Here is a 24,056-nt window from a genome sequence, read left to right as displayed (position 1 = left end):
GAGAAATAATTTGTGCTTGTATTCAACCACCAGTGCTGCTCCTTGTTTTGTATTGTATATTATAATTTTTATCTTTTTAATAATATGCGAACATGCTTCTCAGCAACAAACCTATCCCGGCGTTGCCCGGGTCTTAAAAATATTTCAAAACTACTCTTAAAAATGTAACATCAGTGCGTACTGACTGTGGTGGTACCTGCTATGATGACAGCAGTGCATAATGTGGTGGTACCTGCTATGATAATAGCAGTGCATACCGACTGTGGTGGTACCTGCTATGATTACAGCAGTGCATACTGACTTTGGTGGTACCTGCTATGGTCACAGCAGTGCATACCAACTGTGGTCGTACCTGCTATCACTACAGTAATACATGCTGACTGTATGGCATTGTCTATCGACTCTATAACACAAAGTACTCACCTGACAGAGTGGCATGATGAGGCCTAGTCCCATGCGGTGGTATCTGCTGTGATTACAGCAGTGCATACTGTTGTGGTACCTGCTATGATTACAGCAGTGCATACTGTGGTGGTACCTGCTTTCACTGCAGCAATGCATACTGTGTTGGTAGCTGCTATGATTACAGCAGTGCATACCGACTGGTGGTACATGCTATGATTACACCAGTGCCTACTGACTGCGGTGGTACCTGCTATGATTACAGCAGTGCATACTGACTGTGGTGATACCTGCTATCACTACAATAGTACATGCTGACTCTATTGCAGTATTTATTGACTCTATTGCACCAAGTACTCATCTGACAGAATGGCGTGGTGAGGTCTAGTCCCGTGCAGAGCCTCTGGCCTCGCCTAGATTGTTCAGCCGGCCGAGGTGGCACCTTGGCAGTCTGGGGCTGGGCTGCTACCCCTGCCCCTCCCCCCCAGGCACGATGTCCCATCTACCGACTGTATAGTAATAATAACTGCACGCATCGTGGTGGGGGAGACATGAGACAGTGAAGAAATTACCTAAGCGTTTAGTGTATTTTTTCTCGTATTTGTAACGCGACCCTCACTCCCACTGAAGGCGTGTGACTTGGCATGGGCCATCCTCCCCACCAAAGGCGCGTGAGTTGGTATGGTCATGCATGCGTCATAAATAAATGAATAAAAACGAAGCGCACAAAAATCGCTGTAAATTGCTAATTAAACTAATTAAAAGTTGACGGATTTGAAAAAGTAATAGTGCTTGCTCACGGCTGGGCTTATGGCGTGGTACCTGGCTATTTAAATACCTCTCACTCCCACCGAAGGCATGCAACTTAGCATGGGCGCCCCCCCCCCACCAAAGGCGCGTGAGTTGGTATGGTCGATCGCGCACTATTGAATAAATAAACGAAAACGGCACTAAATCGCTAATTTAACTAATTTAAAGTTGACGTATGGGGAAAAGGAATAGTGCCTGCTCACCACGGGGCTTATGGCGTGGTACCTGGCTATTTTTTTTTAAACGTAGACCCCACCGTTTGAGAGCCAAATCCTTCGCTAGTGTGCGAACACACACAGATAGACGGAGAGAAAAAAATGACATTTACATATAAGATTACGTTTCTCACATGGCATATCAGCTGCGTTTTCATGCTCACTTGCAGCATTTAACCACACAGTCCAAATGTGTCCCTTGTTTTAGCCAAATTTTATTTAAGGAAGCGTAAGGTTTAGCGCAAAACAGCACGTTAACTTTATTAGCATCCTCTTAGGATTTACTTTTTTTATTCATCAGTTTTTCATGAATATAGCATGAACATTTGAAATGCATTGTTTTTTTTGTTTTTTTTAAAGGTTATTTTACTCTTGGAAAATTGTCTGTGCCAAAACGTGCTTGTCAGCAGTAAAATAATAATCTCCAGCCATTGCGCGTTTTAATGGAGGGCACTTGGTGTTCTTGCTGTTCGTGCCAACCCTGCCCGAGTCATGGTTTTGTTCCTTTCTGACCTGACTTTAGCTGAAATTGGAAATCTCAACTGCTTCACTTTATTTACAGTGTGCTCTTTAAAAGAACATTTCCTCGCTTACAAAAAAAGCTCTGTGCTTTGAATGAGCCAAACTAATTTGGCATGGTGTATGTTGGCGAGGTCTTGGTCTGTATCTGGTAATGTGTGCTACAAAACTGGCATGCGATTCCCGACCACGGCTCACCAGTCTCGGGGTGATAACACAACTTGTACTGCACCACCGACCCAGCCTTACATCAGTACTTGGTACGTGGCATAAAATATCAGCACTGGTGAGACGATGGAAGTGAGGTGCATTGTTGGATATTCCATCACCCCTTTGTGCACTGTGCCAGCCTTCATTCTTGCTCTCTAATTGCACTTACCCAAACTTGAAGGCTATCTAGGGGGATCTTCACATCGACACAACGCGTGTTGGCACGCGTTATGCCGATGTATACACACGTGCTTACGTGCGTGCCCGCGTGCGTTCCTCTGGTGATGTTTGTGCTGCTATGCAGATGAGATCGTGTGGCCCGAGGGAGAGGATGCACTGCCATCAGACGTCCAGGACCTCATCACGGGGCTGCTTGAGCGAAATCCTCTGGAGCGGCTCGGCACTGGTAGGCGCGACATCATTCCGCCGTGCCAATCGCGGTTTCTTTCCTACCCTGCCACGCTCAATGCTTTGCTTCCTCCTCACAACACCAGTGACATGTGAAATGTCAAACTTTTCTGGGCCTCTTCTATCTCAACGCAGCCTTCAATGATCACCCTCATTTAAACAGAACTAGGGAGACAAACGCATAGGCAGATGAGCAACACTACCATCTTGTGCGCCATAGTGGCCTTAATAGGTTATCATAACACTTGCCCTAGCAGTCTCCGTGGTTATGTGGGAGATCTTTGTTTATGTGTGTCATTTCCCACGTGTTTGTGCCCAGTCTGAATGCCACCCAGCAGCGTAGCTATCGAGTGTGCAGACAGTGCAACTGCCCACAGGCTGGAGGTTTCCAGGCACCGGGCTATGAATAAACTGGGCAGGCAGCCCCATTTCATTTCTCGCACCAGGGCCCATGCCATCCACACTACGCCACCGATGCCACCCGCGTTAATGCACCTGTCTTTGTGTTCCCCTGTGCGCGTTCGGCCGTCAAGGTGGAGCCTTCGAGGTGAAACAGCACCAGTTCTTCCACAGCCTCGACTGGGACGGACTGCTCCGACAGAAGGCGGAGTTTGTGCCTCAACTCGAGTCCGAGGAAGACACCAGCTACTTCGACAGTAAGAGGCCGTGTTTCGCCGCAGCCACGGAACGCCTGCATCGAAACGTCTTTGCTCGCTGGCACGGGCCGCATACCCCTTCGTGCACGCGAATGACAGTCAGCCCCAATATTCTATAACAAGGGATCTTTTTCCATTTTGTGTCGTGCGCTTGCGCAGCGCGCTCGGATCGCTATCACCACCTGGACTCCGAGGACGACACAAACGACGAGGAGCCACTCGAGATGAGGCAGTTCTCCTCCTGCTCGCCCCGCTTCAAGGTACGCCACGGCCCTGCGGGCTGCTGACACTGCGGCACGGGCCAGGCCTCCGTGCATCCCTTGCTTACCTAGTGGTAATCATAGGGAACGCAGCACATTGGAGGGGCTGTGCTCATATCCACACACTCAATGTCAATAATAAATAGAGCAGAAATATATTATCACCCTTTGTCAATCCACTGCTGGATGAAGGCCTCCCTACATTGTTCAATCTTCCTACATTTTGCTGATCTAACTTAAACATATATATGTGAGCATTACAGAAAAAAACCTCACATACACTTTCACATGAACTGAATTTCATTTTATGTAGCAATTAAATATTTAAAAAAATCACTTTAATTCCATGGGTCGGTACAGAAAATCATATATTTTCTGTACCGACCCATCATGAAGACCACTTTGGGTACTACAAGATGAATTGTAGAGAAGGACTAGCGATCTAGACCAGATCCTGGAGATGATCTTGAGAGAGGGGGTGAGGAGAGAAATGAAGACATAACTTATCAGATTGAGGACATGCCCAGTACCGTGTAACTCTGGTCCTCTAAGGATGTTCACCCAGGCTGCAATTGTGACGAGTGTATCAAACAAACTCAAACGGTCCCCTGCCTCGCTCTGCCTGCCTCTCCTACTAGGTTTACAGCAGCATGGAGCGTCTGTCCCACCACGACGATCGGCGCATCCCCACCACTCCCGCAACGCCTACGCCCACCCCGACGCCCAAGCGCAGCGCCAGCGAGGACAAGGATGAGCGCGGCAGCCTCGTCACGCTGCGCGCGCACGACAAGGGCTGGATGCTCGGTTCGCCAGAAATGTGAGCGGCGTTGTTGCGTTTGCCATACTCCGCTCTGGTTTAATATAAAAGCTTTCGAGACCAATTTATCCATAATAAAGGTTTCTTTGGGTTAGATCACGTAAATATAGATGTCTATATTTTAGCCCGCCGCCACCCAACACAGGCACTAAACACACTTCAGCACACCAACACACCGGTGCTGAAGTAGTAACTAATTGGCACGTTTTGTTTGCATTACAAACCTTATTAATTGGCTGTGTTAGGTGGTGGCAGATTCACTGCACATTTATACTTACGCGATCTAACCCAAAAAACCTTTATGATACTCCACACATCTACCCGTTTGTATCGTTGCGTATTTAAACCAGAGGACTCGCTACTCAGCCCTTGCATGTTTGCACATGGCAGTCCAGCGTCTCCACTCATTCCTGTCCAACGCTTTGCAAAGTGCCTCTGGTGATGTCTGAGCCAATGTTTTTAAGATCTTTTCCAGCAGTCTCCCTGACATCCAAGTGTGGGTTTCCAAGTCGAGCTGCATGTTGAGCATTTATTCTTTCAAGGTTGTGCAGCAGCAGCAGCAGAAGAAATGCTCAACACGTGACCAAATCCAGAAAATCTTGCCTGTGTTAAATAGTCCGTCTACTTCCCTGGAGGGAGGCTGCCGGGTGGTTTATTCCAGTCCTAAGGCTGGAGGAAGGAAGAGGGTTTTGCAATGGTCTTATAAAAACCTACTGCAACACAAATGGTACAGTGGCAACATTACTGGCAGGACAGTTGTACCAATGTTATAGCAGAGGCCAAAGCTGCAGAGAATGGAGTAGCTTGATCATTGAGGTTACGAATTATCGGTAATGAGGAGAGCGAGAGTTACTAATAATGAGTAGGAGAAATGACTTGTGACAATATGAATTTCCCTTTTTGTGTAAGTTGAGTAACTTTCACATTTTCCAGCAATGCGATTGGTTTTCTTTGATATCCTCTGGTGTCATGTCCTGTTACTGTTTTCACGGCAGCTTCACTGGCCAGAGCTGTGTGATTAGACGGCATTTGTCCGCGCGCTGCTTATTTTATCCGTCGACGCGCGTGACGCGACCGACGTCTGTCCGTCTCAATCCCCAGCCTTCGCAAGCGTCTGTCGGGCTCGGAGTCGTCGCACACGGAGAGCGACGGGAGCCCGCCCGTGACGGTGCGGCGCCGGCGCTCGGCGCTGCTCGACATGCCGCGCTTCGCCATTGCGCTCGAAGACCAGGAGGGCGAGGCGGCCTGCACGGCGGCCGCAGCGGCGGTCGCGATAATGGGCGGAGGAGGTGCGACGTCATCGCACGCGCCCGTCACACGGAGCGGCAGCAAGTCCGGCGCCACGCAGGCGCTGCTCACCATCGGAGAGCTGGCGCTGACGGAGGAGGCTGGCGGGACGCCCACCACCCCGACGGGCAGCGGCGGCGGCGATAACAGCAGCTCCACACTGTCCGGTGAGAGACGGCCATGCTCGGCGCTCTTGACACCGATGGGGAAACCTTCCGTAAATGGACAGTTACCATTCTGGCATAAAATATTAACTTAAACGGCCAAAAACCTTGAAGGCTCGAACTTAAACACCCATCTGATAACTCACATGCAGAGTACCACTCGTTGCAGAGGCATCAGTGGCAGGTGGCTCGAACTAACAGGGCTCAGCCCCTACTACCCTGCTCACTAACACAGCCTAGACATGAAAAGCTCTCAAGGTCACCACGAGCGGCGCACGTGGGAACCCGACACAATCGGTGACCACATGTCCTTGGGCTTGTCAGCCTACCACATGCTCATCTTGTGGAAATCTTGCAGGCAGTCATTTTGAAATATGTTTACTTGTATAGAATGCAATAATTGTACTCAATAAAAATATCGAGGTGCACCTTAAAGAAATAATATTATCCCCACCATGAGAGGACACCTATTCAACTCACTGCAGAAGTAAGTGTACATGTTGTACCATCTCCAGGGTCCGTGTCGTTCACTGACGTGGCAATGATGCTTCGATAATTACGGGAGTTTCGCCAGAACATTGTCTCGCCTTCCAACCCAATTCTCTAAACTAAACTGAAATATAAAAATGCTATTTTACCAGATAAGGCCTCCCGAGCTATATAGCTGTTTTTCAGAAACAACCTGGCCACAAGTGATAGCTCAGCGAAGTTGCTTATCATGTGGAAATGTATATCAGCCAACTACTCTAAATGCACATTGATTCGAAATGTGAAGGGAAAAACTGGAGGACCCGGAGAAAAATCCACACGACCACAGGGGGGGAGACATGCAAACTCCATATATACAGTCGTCAGGATCGTTCAGGACCTTCTGTACACTCGGCGACGTAGTCAACATCTCACCACCTTGGTATCCCCCCCCCCCCCCCCCATCGTCCCGGCGCAGTAGAGAGCGGCACGGACGTCTCAGAGGGCCCCGCCCGTTCCCGTGGTGACAGCGCCGACTGCTCGCTGCTGGACGGCGCCGCGTCTGCGGCCGCGTCGGCAACGTCGGCCAAGGCGACGAGCGACCTGGCGGTGCGGCGCGCGCGCCACCGGCTCATGTCGGGGGAGGCCGGGGCGACGCCGGCCGTCGGGGGACCGGCCCCCGAGCGGCGCAAGGCCAAGCCGCTCAACAAGGTCATCAAGTCGGCGTCGCACAGCGCGCTTTCGCTCGTCATTCCCTCCGGTGAGACGCCTGATGGCGCACTCGCCCCACCGCAGAAAAGTTTACTTGTTTAGCGAAGCCTCGCCGAGCAAATGGGTATTCGTGTATTCGGGACAGTCCTGCGGGGTGGCGTGATTGCTCAGTTAATTTTGAATACTTTCCACCTAAGGTTGAGCGCGTTTATACTTTAGTTCTGTATATCTGCCCGTCTGTCCAGAAATGATAAAAACTCTTGTAAATATGATCCGGTATAAACAAGCCGGTGTTTTAAAGTTGTGCTGATCTCAATGACTCGATTTACCAAAACATTAACAAAATTGATCAGAGTGTTTCCCGAAACTTGGCGACACAAACCTGAGCATTATAGGACTACTTGTAAATAAGTAAATGCGTTTTTCCATTACAAATACACACCAGCTTCCTTACCACTGAAGAAAAACCAAATAAAAAGGCATGTTGTAAGCGTGACAGTATTCGATGCATGTGGGTGGAATACTTGTGTTCTTTTCACTCATATTGTATAAGGGCACAAGTGCAGTTTCACTAACCCACTTGCTGTACTGCCGTCTTCTGGCCACTTCATTGTCACGTGAGCCTTTGTGATCCTTAAATTCTTGACTCCACAGTGGTGAATTACAAGTGCGAATTGTCATATTTTCCATTAAATACACAAAAAAAATGGATTTTATCATATACAAACTTTGGATGTCTATTTTGGGCTCAACTCCATGTTTTAATAGCTGCGTTCATGTGAAGAAAATATGTTAAGGTCACAATAAGTAGCTCCGTCACATTGCTGTTGTCATGTCACTTCATGGAGATGCTAAAATCCGAATCAGACGGTGTGGCAGTTATGTCAGTCACGTGGCAATAACTATACACTTGATTGTAACGCGTCTTGTTTCTCACTGACACACTTTGCAGAGCTTAGAGCTCATGTTAGGCATGCCGGAGCAGACAGCTAAAGTTCCGTCTACATTACATGTCGGAACCCATGTAATCCTCTCACATTTGGAACAGTGCGGGTACGTGCAGTGGTATGGACGCGCCAGCGGGTGCATGTGTGCATCTCTGGGTCGTTTGCTTACGTGCGGATATGTGTGCGCACGTTGGCGTGCGAGCAGAGCAGTACGTTGGCTCCCCACTGGCAAGCCCCATGTCCCCGCGCTCGCTCTCGTCGAATCCATCGTCGCGAGACTCGTCCCCGTCGCGGGACTTCTCCCCGGCGCTGGGGGCGCTGCGCTCGCCCGTCGTGATCCACCGCGCTGGCAAGAAGTACGGCTTCACGCTGCGCGCCATCCGCGTCTACATGGGCGACTCGGACGTCTACTCTGTGCACCACGTCGTTTGGGTGAGTGAGTCAGGGTCGCATGCTGGGTAGATTCAAAAGAGAAGAAATCATTATTGGTGGTGGCGATAGATGGGGAGAGGGACCATAGCAGTGGTTGTTCGCTTTGACAGAGGTCTTGTGAAGCCGACAGAGTTAAAAGAAAAACGGCGAGATCAACTCAGACCACAACGTGGACGAACGGAGACAAAGATGGAATGACGAGCAGAGGCAGGTGTCCGTCGAATATTGAAAAAAACTTTAGAATAAAGTTTTTTTGCAACTAGGGAGCTGATTGAAAATCGGCCAAATGAATAAAAACTTGGGAAACAAACCCAGCTAATAAGACTAATTGCAATCCACTTCCATCCTGCTCATTAAATACTTCCGATTTTGGAAAGCGTTGCATAATCCATGTATATGCAAATTTTTTCCTAATTTGTTTGCTTTTTGTAACTTATTTTGTGGCTCGCTCTTTGCGGCGGCTGCTGCTGCTCTCTTGACCGTGGCAGAACGTGGAAGAGGGCAGCCCAGCCAACGAGGCCGGACTGCGCGCGGGTGACCTCATCACGCACGTCAACGGGGAGCCCGTACACGGCCTGGTGCACACAGAGGTGGTGGAACTCATCCTGAAGGTGACGACACCACTTCCTCCTCCTCCCCACAGCTCCTGCTGGCCTCCTGCTATGTTTTCTTTCATATGGCATTTGTAAAGCAACTACTTGTGGTGTATTGACTGGGCGCCTTGTAAGGGCTGATCAGTATTTTGCCATTGGTTTTTGGAGAGGGAGGCGATTATCGTATTCGGTCACCGATTTGATGACATATTTTTTCACATGTGGCAGGGAAGCCGGGAGAATATTGCCACGGTGGCGAGTTGTTAATTACCTCGCCTGGTTTCCAGGTCGTGGGTTTGATCCAAACATATGTCCATATGTTTGGAATTTGCATGTTCTCCCCGTGGTTGCGTGGATTTTTCTTCAGGTCCTCGTTTTTTCCCTCTACATTTAGAAACATGCGTTTAGAGTATTTGGCTGCTATAAATATCCACATGATAAGCCACTTCATTGAGCTATCATATGTGGCTATGCATCTTCTGAAAAAGAGCTCTATAGCTCAGTGGGCCTTACCTGGTAATATAAAAAAAATCTAAATCTTCCATGCCTTTTTGTAATAGGAATAAGAATAAAATTTTAATCGAGATCATGTAGCCATCTATGTAACGAGTCATTGAATCTTACTTTGCCTACGATACATGCGTCAAATCGTGTACATGAAAATAAAATTTTCTTTTGTCTATTTCCCTCATGGTATCCCACCTGGACTCTCGGCATCATGAGATGAATCCATGAGGATCTTTCGCAGAGCAGTGCAAACCAAACCTGAGATCTCTTCAAGTGACCTCTGGTTCACGCAGTAGGGGGCAGCATTTTCCACCAACCCCGCCACAGAGAGTAAATGATCGTCGCATTACAGTAAATAAAATATTTTAATTCTTCTCCCTGAATTTAAGCCAAATGAAAATGTCATTGCCGTCATTGTGGAGACTGTAAGTAATATAAAGAGTTAATCAGAAAATATGACTCTTTCATATATCGCTCCACATAAAAAAACAAGCCTCTGTTGCTTGTATTTGAATCAATACTGCTGAAATGATGCACTCTCACAACTGTAAAGCTGATGGTTGTGTTTAAAAAATGCTTTTATTGTTTATGTTGACAGACAGACTTAGGAGATGTACAGTCTGCTTATCTATTTTGTTCTCCAAATGAAGTGCAGAACCAAATTTGACGTGACGGATTTTTTGTTGTTGCGGCCATAGGTGATCAGGCTAAGTTTATCACTTTCACTACATTCCAACAAATTTTAATCACGGGTGGCTGCCCCAGATTAAAACCCTGGATCTCAGCAGTGCTGTCTCCAATGTCTGACTCCTAAGCCACCTGGCCAACTTGCTCGTTAAGGCTCACTCCTATGTGTGTGTGTGTGTTGCCCTTTTGCGCTTTGCTCGTCATCTGCTGTAGAGCGGCTACAAGGTGTCCATCGCGACGACACCATTTGAGAACACGTCTATCAAGGTGGGGCCTGCACGGCGCGGCAGCTACAAGTCCAGGATGGCTCGGCGCAGCAAGAAGAGCAAGAAGAAGGAGGGAACCGACAAGTGAGAGAGCGGTCGTGGAGCTCAAGGAGCAGCGGACATTAATAGATGATTTTGTTAACCTCGCTCGCGGCAGGAAGACACCGGATATGTTTTCCCGTACTGTAAAACGCCGCATATTCCGAATGTCACCTGTCTGAGGTGACCAATGAAACACCTATAGCCCAATTGAGGGATTCTTGTATGGTGTAACTGTCATTTTCTAAAAGATGTTCACAAATCTGACCCATTCACATGCAGTTAATATGATCTTTATTTCACGTACAATTTCTGAAGTATGGTCAAGCATTTCCCAATGTATAAAGCAACAAAAGTGCAAACCAATTGATTGTATGTTTCTGTTTAACGTCACTAAACCCTGAGCTGTCAACACCAACAGCTCACTGCGTTTGTACCCCTGTGCCTTCTACGCCCCCAACTGCCCCGCACCACACAGTCGCAAGCGCACGCCGCTGTTTCGCAAGGTGACACGCCAGGTGACGCTGCTGCAGACGAGCCGCAGCCTGTCGTCCCTCAACCGCTCGCTGTCGTCCAGCGAGAGCGTGCCGGGTTCGCCCACGCACAGCCTGTCCCCACGCTCGCCTCCGCAGTGCTACCGCTCCACCCCAGACTCGGCACACTCCGGTGAGGCGCTCCTTCGTTTGTTCCTCCTTCAATTCGATAATTAACAACCGCGTTCACCCTGACTGAGCAGCCAATCGCGTTCACCCTGACTGCACAACCAACCACGTTCAGCCTGACTGCACAACCAACCCCGTTCAGTCTGTTGCAGCAGCCCGCTAATTCACTCTGTTTAATGACTTATTCACCGTTACCAAAAGACTGTTGAATTGACCCTTGACCAAACCACCAACAAATTCACCAAATGATTGACCGATTTACCGCGATTGAACGACCATGCTTTTTGCCTATTTTATTCACCAATGACAGTAGATTCTCTGTCTACCATGCTTAAACCTCTCACACTCAATGCCACACTTGCATTCATATTTCTTTGTCAGATTGAGGTACTCACATTCCCGTTTAATCATCTCCACCCTGTGCTGGGATTTTGTCCTCGCACACTTTCTGTCTGCCTTAAACGGTAAATATGATTCATTTTGTCTTTCATTGAAGAAATGCTAAACCACATAAAAGTTCCTTCCCCAATTTGTGTTTGTATCTATATTATATAAAAAGTAAACTTTTGTTTCAATTAATTATGATGATATATTTTTTTAAATGAAAGCCATTTTAATATTTTGTATATAGCGTCTTCTGCAATTGTATCTCCATTGGGCTATCGATGTTGGGTCATGAGACTAAGTATCCTATTGGATGGATCTCTTATCGGCACAACTCTTCACATTAAAGAATGGCGCACAGAAGCGGATATAACTAAATTATCTCTGAAATCTCTTGAAGTGACCTAATTCCCTCACAATAGCGAGCAGCACTACACCCTGTGCCACAATGCGAATGATCGTCGCTTGACAGTTAAACCGGTATTTTAATCTTCAGAGCAGAAATTTTGCCAAATTCATTGCAGAACTGAAATTATTGTGATGGGTTTTTTTGTCATCTGAAAAGCACAGTAGGGAGCTGCACTCTCCCACCCACTCTCCCATTAGCACCTCCGATTAGCACGGTTGGCTACGTACGGTGCAAAAGAAGTTCTACATACATACATACACTCTGCCGCTGAGAGTCCTAACGGGTGCCCGCGTTCCCCCCTCCCACTCTTTACCCATCTGCCATCACCAGGAGGTACGTCGTCTCCGAGCAGCTCCCCGTGTTCCAGCACCCCTAACTCCCCCGCGGGCTCGGGACACATCCGACCCAGCACCCTGCAGGGGCTGGCGCCCAAAGTGCAGCGCACGTACCGCTCGCCGCGCCGCAAGTCAGCCAGCAGCATCCCCCTGTCGCCGCTGGCGCGGACACCGTCCCCCGGGCGACCTTGCTCCAGTGCCACGGGGACGGCGGCCGGAACCGGAGCCTCCGGGTCCCCTCCGCCCTCACGCTCCGAGTCGCCCACACCCACGCCGTCGCCCGCGCTCTGCCATCCCGGGCTCGCGGCCGGCGCCGGCGTGGGCAAGATGCACTCGTCGCCGCCCACCGTCATACGGCAGGTGAGAGATGGAGTGAGCGAACTAGCGATCGTTCGATCGATCGCGCGCATGCACGGGCGCAGCGAGTGAGATGTGGACTGTGTGGCGGCATGTGCAGAAGTGCGGGTTGCTGTGCCGTTCACTGGGTATGGTGCGACGAACGCCGGTGTGGTTCTGCGGCTTCTAGCTAGGCCTGGTAGAACGCGGTGTGGTCCTCCATGTGCATAAAGGAAATCTCAAAACAGCCGTGCATCATCCACGGCTGTTTTATATTAATGAAAAGATTTGTTAATGAGAAAGAAGACAATCAAACTATGATGAATCTTGTCATCATGGCACTACAGTGATGGCACTGCCATGTATTCAATGAACAAAGCTTCATATTCGCATATTAGCATCCATGACATATGACATGAGCGTTTACTGAATGTAGGTTCTTTGAAAGGATGTTTCTTTGCCTTGTGTTAAAATCCAGCTTGCTCTCTTGACAGACATACCACGTGTTGTTGTTTTGCTTTCCCACCTCCACACACAGGTATTTGTGAATGCCTCCCAGTCCACGCGTCCCAAGAGCGCCGAGCCCCCGCGATCCCCACTGCTGAAGCGCGTGCAGTCGGCTGAGCGTCTCGCCTCCGTCTACAATTCCGACAAGAAGCAACAGCAGCAGCAGCAGTTACAGCAGCTGCAGCAGCAACAGCAACAGCAAGGGCAGGCACAGCACACGCCGCTTTGTCGCAAGCCCGACCCGTGCGACCTGCGCAAGGAGGACGCGTCGCGGCCCGAGCGCGGCTGCCTGCGCAAGCTGTCCCGCCAGGAGCACGACGACGGGGAGGAGCGCGAGCGTCACCACCGCGAAGGCTGCCTGTCAGCCAGGGCCGACAAGAGCAAGCTGCCCAAGCAGGAGATCGAGGCCATCGAGGAGGGCAGCGACTCGGAGACGGAGGGCGAGAGCACGGGCGACTCGGACAAAACTGCGGATGGCTGCGATGCCGCCGGACATGGCTGTGGCGAGCCGGGGCGCTGCGTCCCGGGGGGCGCCGCCAAGGGGGCAGTCCAAGAGGCTGGAACGGCGATGACGCCGGTTAAAGACTCCGCACAGCTGGCGATGCCAAAGCGCTCCTCGCCTGTGTCCGAGGGGAAGGCCGCGGGCGCGATGGAGAGCTGCGATCGCGTGGGGCTCTGCCAGGACAAGGAGCCAGACGTTGATCTCAGGCCAGACCTGAGGACACATACGGACAAACGCATAACGCAGCAAGAGACCGTGCCAAAGATTGAGTTGTATAACGATATCGATCAAGCGAGTGTCGACAGCGCTACGTCAAGCCAAACTGTGATAAAAAATCTCGAACAAGGCAATTCCGTGGTTCTTCCCGTGGAAGCTACAGGAGCAGCAGCAGCAGTAGTGGCGGGGGCAACAGCAGATAAGTTGGTCCAGCAGAAGCTGCCAGACACCTCTCCCTCTGGAGCAAAATCCGAAGTTGGTTCAAAACCAGAGCAGGTGCCGCGGATGGACCAGGGTGTCCAAACAGACTCGGCGCTCACCAACTATCGCCCTGGAATCCTGCGGTCAGCTGAGCGGAGGAGCAGCTCCCTGGTTGAGGGAATGGTCAAATCATCGCCAGCACCTGTAGCTGGGTTAGGAACGGCAGCCACAGCGAGGGAGGCATCGACGTCGATGAGCAAGGAGCCAGCGGTGTCAGCAGGCAAGCCAGGGCCCTCGAAGCGGCAGGCAGAAGCATCCATCAGTGCGGGCAGCAGCGTGGCCCCCACGTCGTTGGGAAAGGCAGAGGATGCCATGGCGTCGAAGGTCATTTTGGACCTGCAGGGGATCCTGCTGGACCCGCCGAAAGCCATGTTGGGCCAGTGTTTCACGCGCTCGGCATCCGTCTCGACGCTCAACAAGAGGGACTCTCAGCAAGCCAAGGGCGAGTTCCACGCGGAGGCGAGGGCGACCGCTGGGCTGGCCGGGCACCCGCTAGTCTGTTCGAGCGACGCCATATCCGCACTTGAAAGGATTTTGCTGTCGTCGTCAAAGGTCGGCCCCGGGGGGAGACCGGCGCCTGACAGGGAGCTTGGCACAGAGCCCGGAGATAGCGCAACAGCCAAGGCGGTCGCTCGCACAGCACCCGGAGTGGGCGAACGAAACCCAGCGCTGAGGCCACTCGTGTCTTCTTTGCCGAGCTGGGAGGCGAAGGCAGTGGTGGCGGTGTCGGAGAGGGAGCGGCGGGTGCTGCGCCCCGGCTCCCCAGCGCCGGAGCGGAAGCGTCCGTTTTCCTGGGCGCCGACAACATTCCCAGCAGATGCAGAGGCCGCAGCCTTCGTGCCACCATTGCCACCGCAGCTTCCACCACAGCCTCCACCGCAGCCTCCATTGCAGCATCCACCACCACCAACACTGAGGGTGGAGGAAAGGATGAGTAGTGATCCCCAGCCCAAGGAGATGGACGGAAAGTCTAAAGCACCGGGCAGCAGCAAGAAATTAGTGTAGACAAAGAAGCAAATAAAGGGATATTAGCATGTTTACTACGCCGTGCTGCGGTTTGACTTTTATTGTTTCCCCTGAAATTAGTTTCCCACAAACCCCGCCTGCCTCAGCACTGTCATTGTGGCTCTTGCTGACCATCCCTTCATCCTGAGTCCCGCTAGTTTATGGATTCCTTGTCGAAAAAAAACACATTCATCCCCGCTCTCCCCTGTGCTAACTGCCCCTGACCACGACCCAATTCTCTCAAGGCAAAACCTCACCCCTGTTGGACCATGATCCCATTAACCTCTGACCCCTAAACCCACGTCCCTGGTAGCTTGTTCCCTGTGATATTCGCTTGAAGCAGGTGTTGCAAACCCGTAGTTTTGTTTAATTAGTGTTGAATTGCTAGGCCAGTTGGGTAATCGGTGTCACCCACATATTTAATTAATTAATTTGGAGATTTAGCTGGGTGTGACACACACATACAAGCACCATTGCATTGAAATGCAGAGGGGAGAAAAAATTGGAACCCTCAGTACACCGCTTGCTCCACTGGTTGCGGTGACTTGACATCGGTAGTGCACGTTTATCGGGAGGGTTGTAGCGGTTGAACGGACGAGTCTGTTGGTCCATCTTGTAGTTAGCAGTTTGTCTCAAGTTATCCGCTTTTGCCTGTGGTGGTGTCGGTGCTGTTGGCTGTGCCGTTGTACATAAAACATGTTAGTCCGCTTTGCAGTGTGGCTGCACGTATTGCTCACATTGCTTGTCTCTTTAGGTTGAGTGTTATTCTTTTTACACTGAAATACTTGAAAGCTGTATGTATGTGTATGTAAATAGTATACAGTATTTATGCATTACTTGGCATTTGGCAGTGTTGAGCTTTGTAAGTGAAGCCAACGAATTATAGAATAGGTAGTGCTCATTTTGGCCCCAGCAGCTGTGTGCTTGGCTCTGCAGTGAAATCGTAGGTTCTGAGAATGGTGTCACGTTCAGAAATATTGTCTTAGTTTTCTTTGCGGTGCATACGCAAGTCAAACGGCTCCAGTCAGAACATTGTCCGGCTCGTTTAAGTAAGTTTCACCACACCTCGGACACTGCACACTGTCTGGCTTTGCGACTGGAAGAATGTTTAAAAAAAAAAAACGTTCCTCCTGCAGACTGTGTGGGGACCAAACACAAATGGATCCCAATTTGACCAATTTGGTTGAGGCCTGGATAAATATTTAGGAATATAAGAGAAATCCGATCATGGGGATACAGGTAACACATTTTAAGTCTGCTCCATTGCTTGCAGACGAATATTGGTTTCCGTATAGTTGGTTTCTAAAAAGAAAAAAACTGCTTCTTGGATAACAAGAAAGCCAGAGGTAAAAAAAAATCCAGCTGTAAATGCAAACTTTGTCTCACAGTATTCTGAGATCTCACTCCTTTCATTATCATCCCAGTGTACATGCATACTCCAGGCATGTGTGATGTTTCAATATATTTGTGAGTGGACCATTATTTTCATTTAACTGTTGGAAGTTTAGTGAGCTCACCATCACTCGGTTTACGGTTACTGTTGGCTATGGGATTGCTGGCATCCGGTGAATCAGATGTGGGTATGTCACCACTGGTCTGGCCATAATGACAGTGGAGATCCCCAAAGAGTATGGAAGAATCTTTATCATACAATAAAGGCCTGGCCTGGAGAATAAATGGACAATTGGAATATATTATAATTCGTATTCAATGTAATTTGGTGAAACATTCACATGGGCCGGTTTTTTTATCACACACATTTTGCACACGGTCTCAGAACACGAGGACACAAATGGTCTGTGTTTGCAGTGGAGAGTTTTTTTTCTCCCATTCCTGAACAGAGCAGGAAGGAAAGATCTGCGAGATGCAAGAGAATCGCAGCAGAATGGCACTGTATGGCTGAAAGCACAGTGTGGTGCAACATATCAGTGTGAAAAACGAAATAAAATACATTTTACCGTGATCTGGCCAGGAATTTGGTGAATTTCAATTAAGCCACCTGCTGCTTTAAAATTAAGCCCAGATTGCAAATGTAATTTATCGATGACATATTGTGACATGGAAACTAGGTTGTGCCGCTTGGGATTCTGCTTTACACTGCGAATGAAGAAAGTGCGCATTCCAGTGTCGTGATATGCGTGGCCACGTTCAATAATATTTTATGGTTTTTATTTACTTCGCAATCAGTAAATGCTTTCCATTTTGTGTTATTATTATTTTTATCAAAGAAAAAAAAGCATCATATCTTCACGGTTTACTTGGTGTGGCTGGTTACAAAAGTTAATTACATTAAAGGGCAATATAATTGAGCAGAATACGCCAGCTTTCAGATTCCTTTTCTGCTGGTGTCTGCCAGGGATCGCGGTGCGCTGCACCCTTGGAGGGCAACTGCCGTTCGTATGAACTTGCCTCGAAAGTCTGTAAGGTCTGTTGTGTACCTCTGTGTATTTGTGCGAGTCGGAGCATGTATGCGTGTTGAGCCCATTTACACACTACAAGTGCATGCAAAAGAAATACATGTTTCCTTACATGAGGCTATGACTGTGGCAGAGGAATCGATTTAATTTTCATGCGCTCTGCATGTTATGGCTTTCCGATAGTTTGGGGAAAGCGAACTCATGTGGATAAGCATAGATAATGATAAACTACATGATAGTCCATCTCATTAACTGGGAAAATACACACAGATTGGGCTCACTTTTGAGAATTAGATGCTGCAAAAGGCATAATGATCAAATGTTATCCTGGATTCTTGTAAAGCCACTTACAAGCCATGCATTTACATATTACACTGCAGTGAAGTCGGGTAACAATGAGAAAATTAATAGTGATGTCATTGTGTTGCACAGGTGTCAGTGCAGCATTTTGACTTAGATTGCCCATCTGCCAACAGCAAATAAATGTTCTGATATTATTTGGACGTCATTTGCCAAATTCACAAACCAAAAAGTTATTTAGATTATAAAGCCTCAATTTTAAAGCCCCACTGTGTTTTTGCTGGTTCATGTTTATAACGTCTGTATAAAGCAACTTTGACAATTGTTCACGGCTTTCTGGTGACTTGTATAAGTACGATTCCAGTCCGAGTCCATTTTACTGTGCACACTTTGCACATTTCCCTTTGGAAAATTTTGATCGTGAAGGGCAGTTGGCCAAGTGGTTGATAATTCTCAACAGGAAAAAACACAAATTTGTCATTTATTTCCACTGCAAAAACATTGTCTTTGAATGGCAAGTGTTTACATACTCTTAGAATCCCATTCTGAAAAATAAAATTTTACCTCCCCTGTGTGTTCATGTGTATATAGCAAGAATACACTCATGGAACCAATTAATATAGTGTGTGTGTACGTGACAGAAGCAGGGTCTCTCATGAATGTAAATATTTAGCAGAGGTGTTTGATGTTATTGTTGCAAATGCTTGTAAGAGGTGTGGTGCCAGTGCGGTTGATAACCTGTGGTCGAGGTTGTTGATACTGCAGTGCGCATACCTCTAGAGGCCATGCTGCATTTAGTATGGTGACATTTTTGGCATGCACGTTTAGTCCACATTGCTTCTTTTGAACAAATGGCCGCAAATGTGTTCCGGACGTTCAACTGCATTGGCAGCTCATAACGAGCATTGCAAAATCGGAGAGCTGCCTATATCCCCCTACTAGCATCGCTTACAATTCATGATCCTTATGGAGTTATGGAGCAGTGGTAACCCACACCGCTACGTATCCTGGCGACCTAAATTAGATTCCCGACTGGCTAACATTAGTGGTGAGTTATGTCTGACCTGATCCTTGGCAACCTCTCTTTACCAGCCTACACTAATCTGCGTGAAGTGTGGTCAATCCCCCTTGATGAATACAAGCTTGAGTTTATTTGTTTAAGTTTCTATGTTTAACTAGCCGAGAACTCAAGACACTGGGATAGTCTCATTTGCAAGAGTTACCTCGGGTATACAGTGTGGAAAGGCCTTCATCTCCAGCAGTGGATTGGCAGAGCACCGTTATTTAAAATGTCCTCCTCTGTTTAAAATGCACCGTATGTCTTTTAGGATATATTTCTGTATTTAAATATAAAGTGTGCCACTACAAGCCTCCATTTGCAGACACGGCTAATTGTACTTGGTCAAGTTCTCAGTGTGCTTTTTCTGGTTTGGGATCTGGACCTGGTCTTGAACGATCTGTGCCACATCACATCCCAGACAGGCACAGCCACCACTTCTCCCTCTGACTGATGGTGTCTGTGGGCGTCAAACTTGATCTCGACTCCCCACTAGTGGGGACATAGATCACTGGACCTCTTCAATTAGATGTCGGTCTATTGCTATTTTTGTCAGACAACCTTTAACGCAACTGCTTGTCATTTTATTTGACGTGACATTGAAATAACTTACGTTGGTGCTGTTATCCAGTGACCTTAACATGAGGGTTTTTGTTAGTTTTATTACAAGGGAATAAAACACAAACTGGCTTGTGTTCGCGACACGGATCACATTCCGTACGTGTTTTAAATTGGACGTATATCTCTATAACCTCTTAGGATAAATCTAACAGATTTGGATATTGTTCACCTCACACTATTGTAGAAAAGCGGGAATTAGTTGAGAGATGTTCTTTTTAGGCAGTGCAACTTTCACACCTTCGTTAGAGTTGTGGTTAATGGTGGCTGGTTTTGGTCGATTGTAAATATCGCAGGTTGGGCCGTTAGATCAATAATCTGTAACATCCCAGTTTAAGAATCAACATGCTTTTAGCACTGCCAAGTGTCAATACATTTTAGTTTTCATTGGTTGTGCGACCCGACGTTCATGAGTTTTATTGTGCAGAAAAGGAATTGCGCAAATGTATCGTCAGGGCAGAGCGCGTAGTCATTTATTGTTCTGTAAATTTTAATTTTTTCGCCGTGTGTTGTTTACAGTCCCCGCTGAGGAGTTTGTGTTTGTATAAAGATGTTTTTTTTTATTTGACTGTTTACTGAATGCTTGTTTACCAAGAGATGGACTTTTTTCATGGATATAAGTTGCGGTTTTGAATAGTTGTATTATTTGTTGTAGACTTAGTGCAGTAGTTGATATTTTTTTGCAGTGGATATGTGCTGCGTGAATTTGAGAGACATGATGCTGGCCGATTGGCCGTATCTGTTTAATTTTTTTGGTCAAAGAAAACACGTTTTGATTTTCGCATGCTATGATCCAGGGCGTGGAACGCATTTCCCTCAGCTTGTGAACATATAATTTTTACCTTAAACTTTACACGTGTAGATCTGTATGAAAGTGAATGGTGGCCAGTGAGTGACATCGGATGCAGAAGGTAATCTTTTTGTCTAACAGTGCCCCCTATGAGTGCTCCAAAGCACACATATATACGCATTTTCTTGGTCTATGTATAATGTATATATGCGAGTGTGTAACAGCAAATTGCGCTTGATTCGGGCCTACAGCTTAGATAGATACCCGGTCTCCATTCTATGCCGAAGCGTGCAAGCGCGCTTTTTTACCTACATAGTATATAAATGTAAAAACTAAATATACATATAATTATTCATAAACTTAATTTGCAGCCATTTCACAATGAACTTTCCCAGGCAGATTTCTCGATTCTTCAAAAATATGTGTATGTGACCATGTGTGTACGTAACCAATTCGCAGAATTGTCAAGTTTTTCTATATAAATTGCAACTATTTTTTGACACGCATTGCGTATTCCATACGCAAATGTATTTCCAATCACTTAACATGTCGTTAGAATCCATAACAATCGTATATTACCAGTCCCTTAACACGCAGGTCAATGTAACACTATTTGTAATTTCCTCAGCGTAACTTTTATCAATTTCTAACGTTTCAATTTTGCAACATGCGTTTTTTTCATTCACACGCAACATTGAGTTCCAATCCATAACAAGGGAATGTTCTCCGTCCAGATCGTTTTTCCATTACAGCTCAACACTTCCCGTGATAGCCTCGACCGGTTCCCCATTGCCTAACCGCTGGTGGATTAGAGGGGCGACTGGCCTTAGTCTCTTGTGTCTGCCAATGAGCCAGTTTAACATGGAATCTATGGTCCGATTCCTGCTGACTTCTGACAGGGCATTGTTACCAAAGCACGCATCTGTTTTTATGTTGATTATAAATATCCCGTGATATAATTTGCAAGAGTTGATCATTGTGTGCCAGTCTCCCGTCTAAAATTCAAATGTAAATAGCTTTAAATGTTCATTCAAAATTCCTTCCGTAGCCAGTTCTTGCAGTTTGCTTCAGATTGAGACTGTATCAATGGTCTATTACTTGGATAATAAACAGGATATAATTATGATAAATATAACCATTAAAAGCCTGTTCTTTATGTTTAGCGTTTGTTAAATATATTATTTAACGTACGTGGAGTTTTGTAATGGGCTGGGGTCAAGCGTTTGTCCATTTCAGCTGCTCGCTGTACTGTTTTATTGTTGTGTCAGTAGTTTTGTTCTAACGGTCCCCAAACAGGCACTTCATTCACAACACCGAAGCCCAAAGCAGACCGACACTCGGATTAATGGGAGAAGAGTGAAGGAAATAATGGTTTCTGAAGAATAAGAAATCCTATTTCAATATTCCCCACGTTTAATCCGGCATTTGCTCGTACATTGCAGTCACGGAGAGAAGTCACTGTGTCAAGTTCTCTGTGAACGTGTTTTGTTGTTGAAGTGAGTCTCTGTGCAACTCTCGTTTAAGTGACCACGTGTGGATCGGTGCATGTGTCCTGCATTGGATGTAGGAAGTGCGGCTGTATGCATGTGCTGGCCTGGGTTGGGCCCTTTTGAATGTAATGCATATAATAAATCCAAATGGGCGCTGATCTGTGCAGGTTAAAAGTTAAGTAAAATTCACCCGTGCTCTTTTCAGGCTTAAGCGGTGCTCATCTCCACTTGGATTTGAGCAACTGATGGAAATTCCACGCTCTCATGGCACGGCCGGGTTCCCAAAGCAACGGCCACTGCTGACTTGGCACCAAGTGGGTGGTCGTATAACTGTGACCCCGTGGGGATTACGGTGATGACGGGCCTCGGTTAGCCCCTTGCTCTTGGTTTAGGAGGCGAATATGGGAATTCTATCACATGTGGGTTTCTCATCAGTGTGCACAGCCTAAGGTTTATACCGAGTGGCTAATAATCCGTGAGAGACGGGGCAGGTTGTGTAATCGCACCCTGATTGCGTTGTGGCTGTTGTGAGCACGTAGAAGAGGGAAGATCAAGAAGTCTACTTAGCCAAGGGTATGTGCGTGTGTATATATATTCTGCTGTCTTGTTGGGAAAATATTGTCTGGAAGGTATGCATGTATCGATTCGCCCAACACCCTCATGGTTTAGGTGAACGTATTCTTGTTTGCCCATTGCCGTGCATCCTATGATCTATTGTGGCTACAACGTTTCCATGGAACTGCATGGTTTCGATGAAGCAATCACACGGAAACAATTGATTCTTGCGAGCACAATCCGATGCGTGCGTTGTGAGTGCAAGAATCGATGTTGATATGATGACTCGTTACATGCCTGCCGGAAGGCGAGCTGTTTGTTCCTCTAAATTAAAACGTGCTGGTGTCGTCGTTTGTGCTGTGGCAGTCACGCGTTTAATGCACTCTTCTTTTTTCGTGACATTTGTCATGCAGAATGGCGAACCAACAACAGCTGTTGAGTTGTGCAATAAAACATTTTGCTAAATATTGCCGCCACGTTGCTACTGCCTTGTTTTGTCGTACGCGCGTGCTTCACGGATGTGTGATTATTAGTGTCACAAGTCTCATGTGATGATAGATCAGATTTGCAAAGCTGTGTTATTTTACCCGTCGTGCTATAACATAAAAAAATGAAGATGACCGCGTGAAGCTGTAATGCTGGGAGAAGAACTACGGCACAGGAATTCGTTCAGCCTCATCGTTGCTAGCGAGCAGACAGAAAGGACAAGGTGAAGCTTTCGTGACTGCCGGAATCCATACACTCTTTTTTTCGGTAAAGTCACGTAGGTATAAAATAAAATAATTCACGTTTCGGGCGCAACCCAAGGTGATGATGGACGCAGGTGATGATGGACGCTTGTGTTGGGCCCGAAACGTGATTTATTTTATACCTACGTGACTTTACCGAAAAAAACAAAGATGATGGTTATGTTACCTGGTTTTCCGATCACTGCATATTCTTTCCCTTATTTGTGTGTGGTGATCTTGCATGCCTTTACAAGGTCATACTAACATCCCTTCAGACATTGTATAATTTATTTTGTAGGATGAACGTTGAGATTTATAAGTGCATGGGGCAACCAATAAGGTCTGAATTGATCTGTTATACGGGGTTGACAGGTAAGCATTTAGTAAATTTGCGAGTAATTTTTCATATCTAGCAATGTTTAAACATAATTTAATATTTGGGGAGAAGCATATGGCCAAAGGGACATCAATACCACACCAGCCAATCGGAGCCCAAATATAGATATATCCCTAACTCGGTTCCCTAACACCAGCTACAACTGTCGATTCACACAGCCTCCGTCTGCGTCTCTTTCCACATTGGTTTTCACTGCCGTTTGAATCACCACTCGAAGCGCATGCATATCACAAAAAACATCTTTCCTCTCACCATCATGAAAACTGCTTCATAAACGTATATAGAAGACGTTATTGTGGCAGCTGAAGGAGGAAACGCGTGAGAGGACGACCTTCGTTGGAGAGGAAGAGCGATTCGATCAGCTCGTAAACTATAACTATTCACTTTTTTATTTTACCAGGTGTAATAAAGGTCGTGGAAGCGACTTCTGGAATCCGGTCTTTATTTGTCTTTCGTTCACAACACTCCTATCTTACTCCTTCACGCTTCTGACAGACAGCGTGAGAGGGAGAGAGACACGCGCGGCCACGTGGCAGCCTGGACCCCGCTCCAGCGTGGCCTCACCCTCCGTTCGTTCCAGATCTGACCACGTGTTGTCCATCTCCACCCCTTTTAATGCCCGGGTCACGTGGTACCTTTCCACCAATCCTGGTTAACTTCTATGGAATCTTCTAGACTCCATCGTACGT

The 24,056-nt window shown here is 47.4% G+C and overlaps 1 protein-coding gene across 8 annotated transcripts in view; it reads left to right on the top strand.

Moving 5' to 3' along the window:
* Nucleotides 1-22,711, top strand: part of LOC144726652 (microtubule-associated serine/threonine-protein kinase 1-like) — a 287,826-nt gene extending 265,115 nt beyond the window's left edge. For 7 of the 8 annotated variants that reach the window (XM_078605400.1, XM_078605399.1, XM_078605397.1 and 4 more), the window contains 12 exons: nt 2,461-2,562; nt 3,098-3,220; nt 3,380-3,480; nt 4,119-4,297; nt 5,399-5,751; nt 6,695-6,976; nt 8,080-8,306; nt 8,795-8,917; nt 10,307-10,443; nt 10,877-11,064; nt 12,184-12,548; nt 13,063-22,711. In XM_078605400.1, coding sequence (XP_078461526.1) covers nt 2,461-2,562; nt 3,098-3,220; nt 3,380-3,480; nt 4,119-4,297; nt 5,399-5,751; nt 6,695-6,976; nt 8,080-8,306; nt 8,795-8,917; nt 10,307-10,443; nt 10,877-11,064; nt 12,184-12,548; nt 13,063-15,015 — 4,133 coding nt within the window. In that variant the 3' untranslated portion in view covers nt 15,016-22,711. The remainder of the gene's footprint in view (nt 1-2,460; nt 2,563-3,097; nt 3,221-3,379; nt 3,481-4,118; nt 4,298-5,398; nt 5,752-6,694; nt 6,977-8,079; nt 8,307-8,794; nt 8,918-10,306; nt 10,444-10,876; nt 11,065-12,183; nt 12,549-13,062) is intronic. The other variant, XM_078605398.1, reaches the window with a different exon arrangement.
* The last annotated feature ends 1,345 nt before the right edge of the window (nt 22,712-24,056 follow it).

Source organism: Lampetra planeri, chromosome 24 (genome assembly GCF_965212315.1).
Source record: "Lampetra planeri chromosome 24, kcLamPlan1.2.h2, whole genome shotgun sequence".
In the NCBI taxonomy this organism is placed as follows: Eukaryota; Metazoa; Chordata; class Hyperoartia; order Petromyzontiformes; family Petromyzontidae; genus Lampetra; species Lampetra planeri.
The sequence above is the reverse complement of the archived record's forward strand: the minus strand, read 5'-3'. Positions and strand labels throughout refer to the sequence as shown.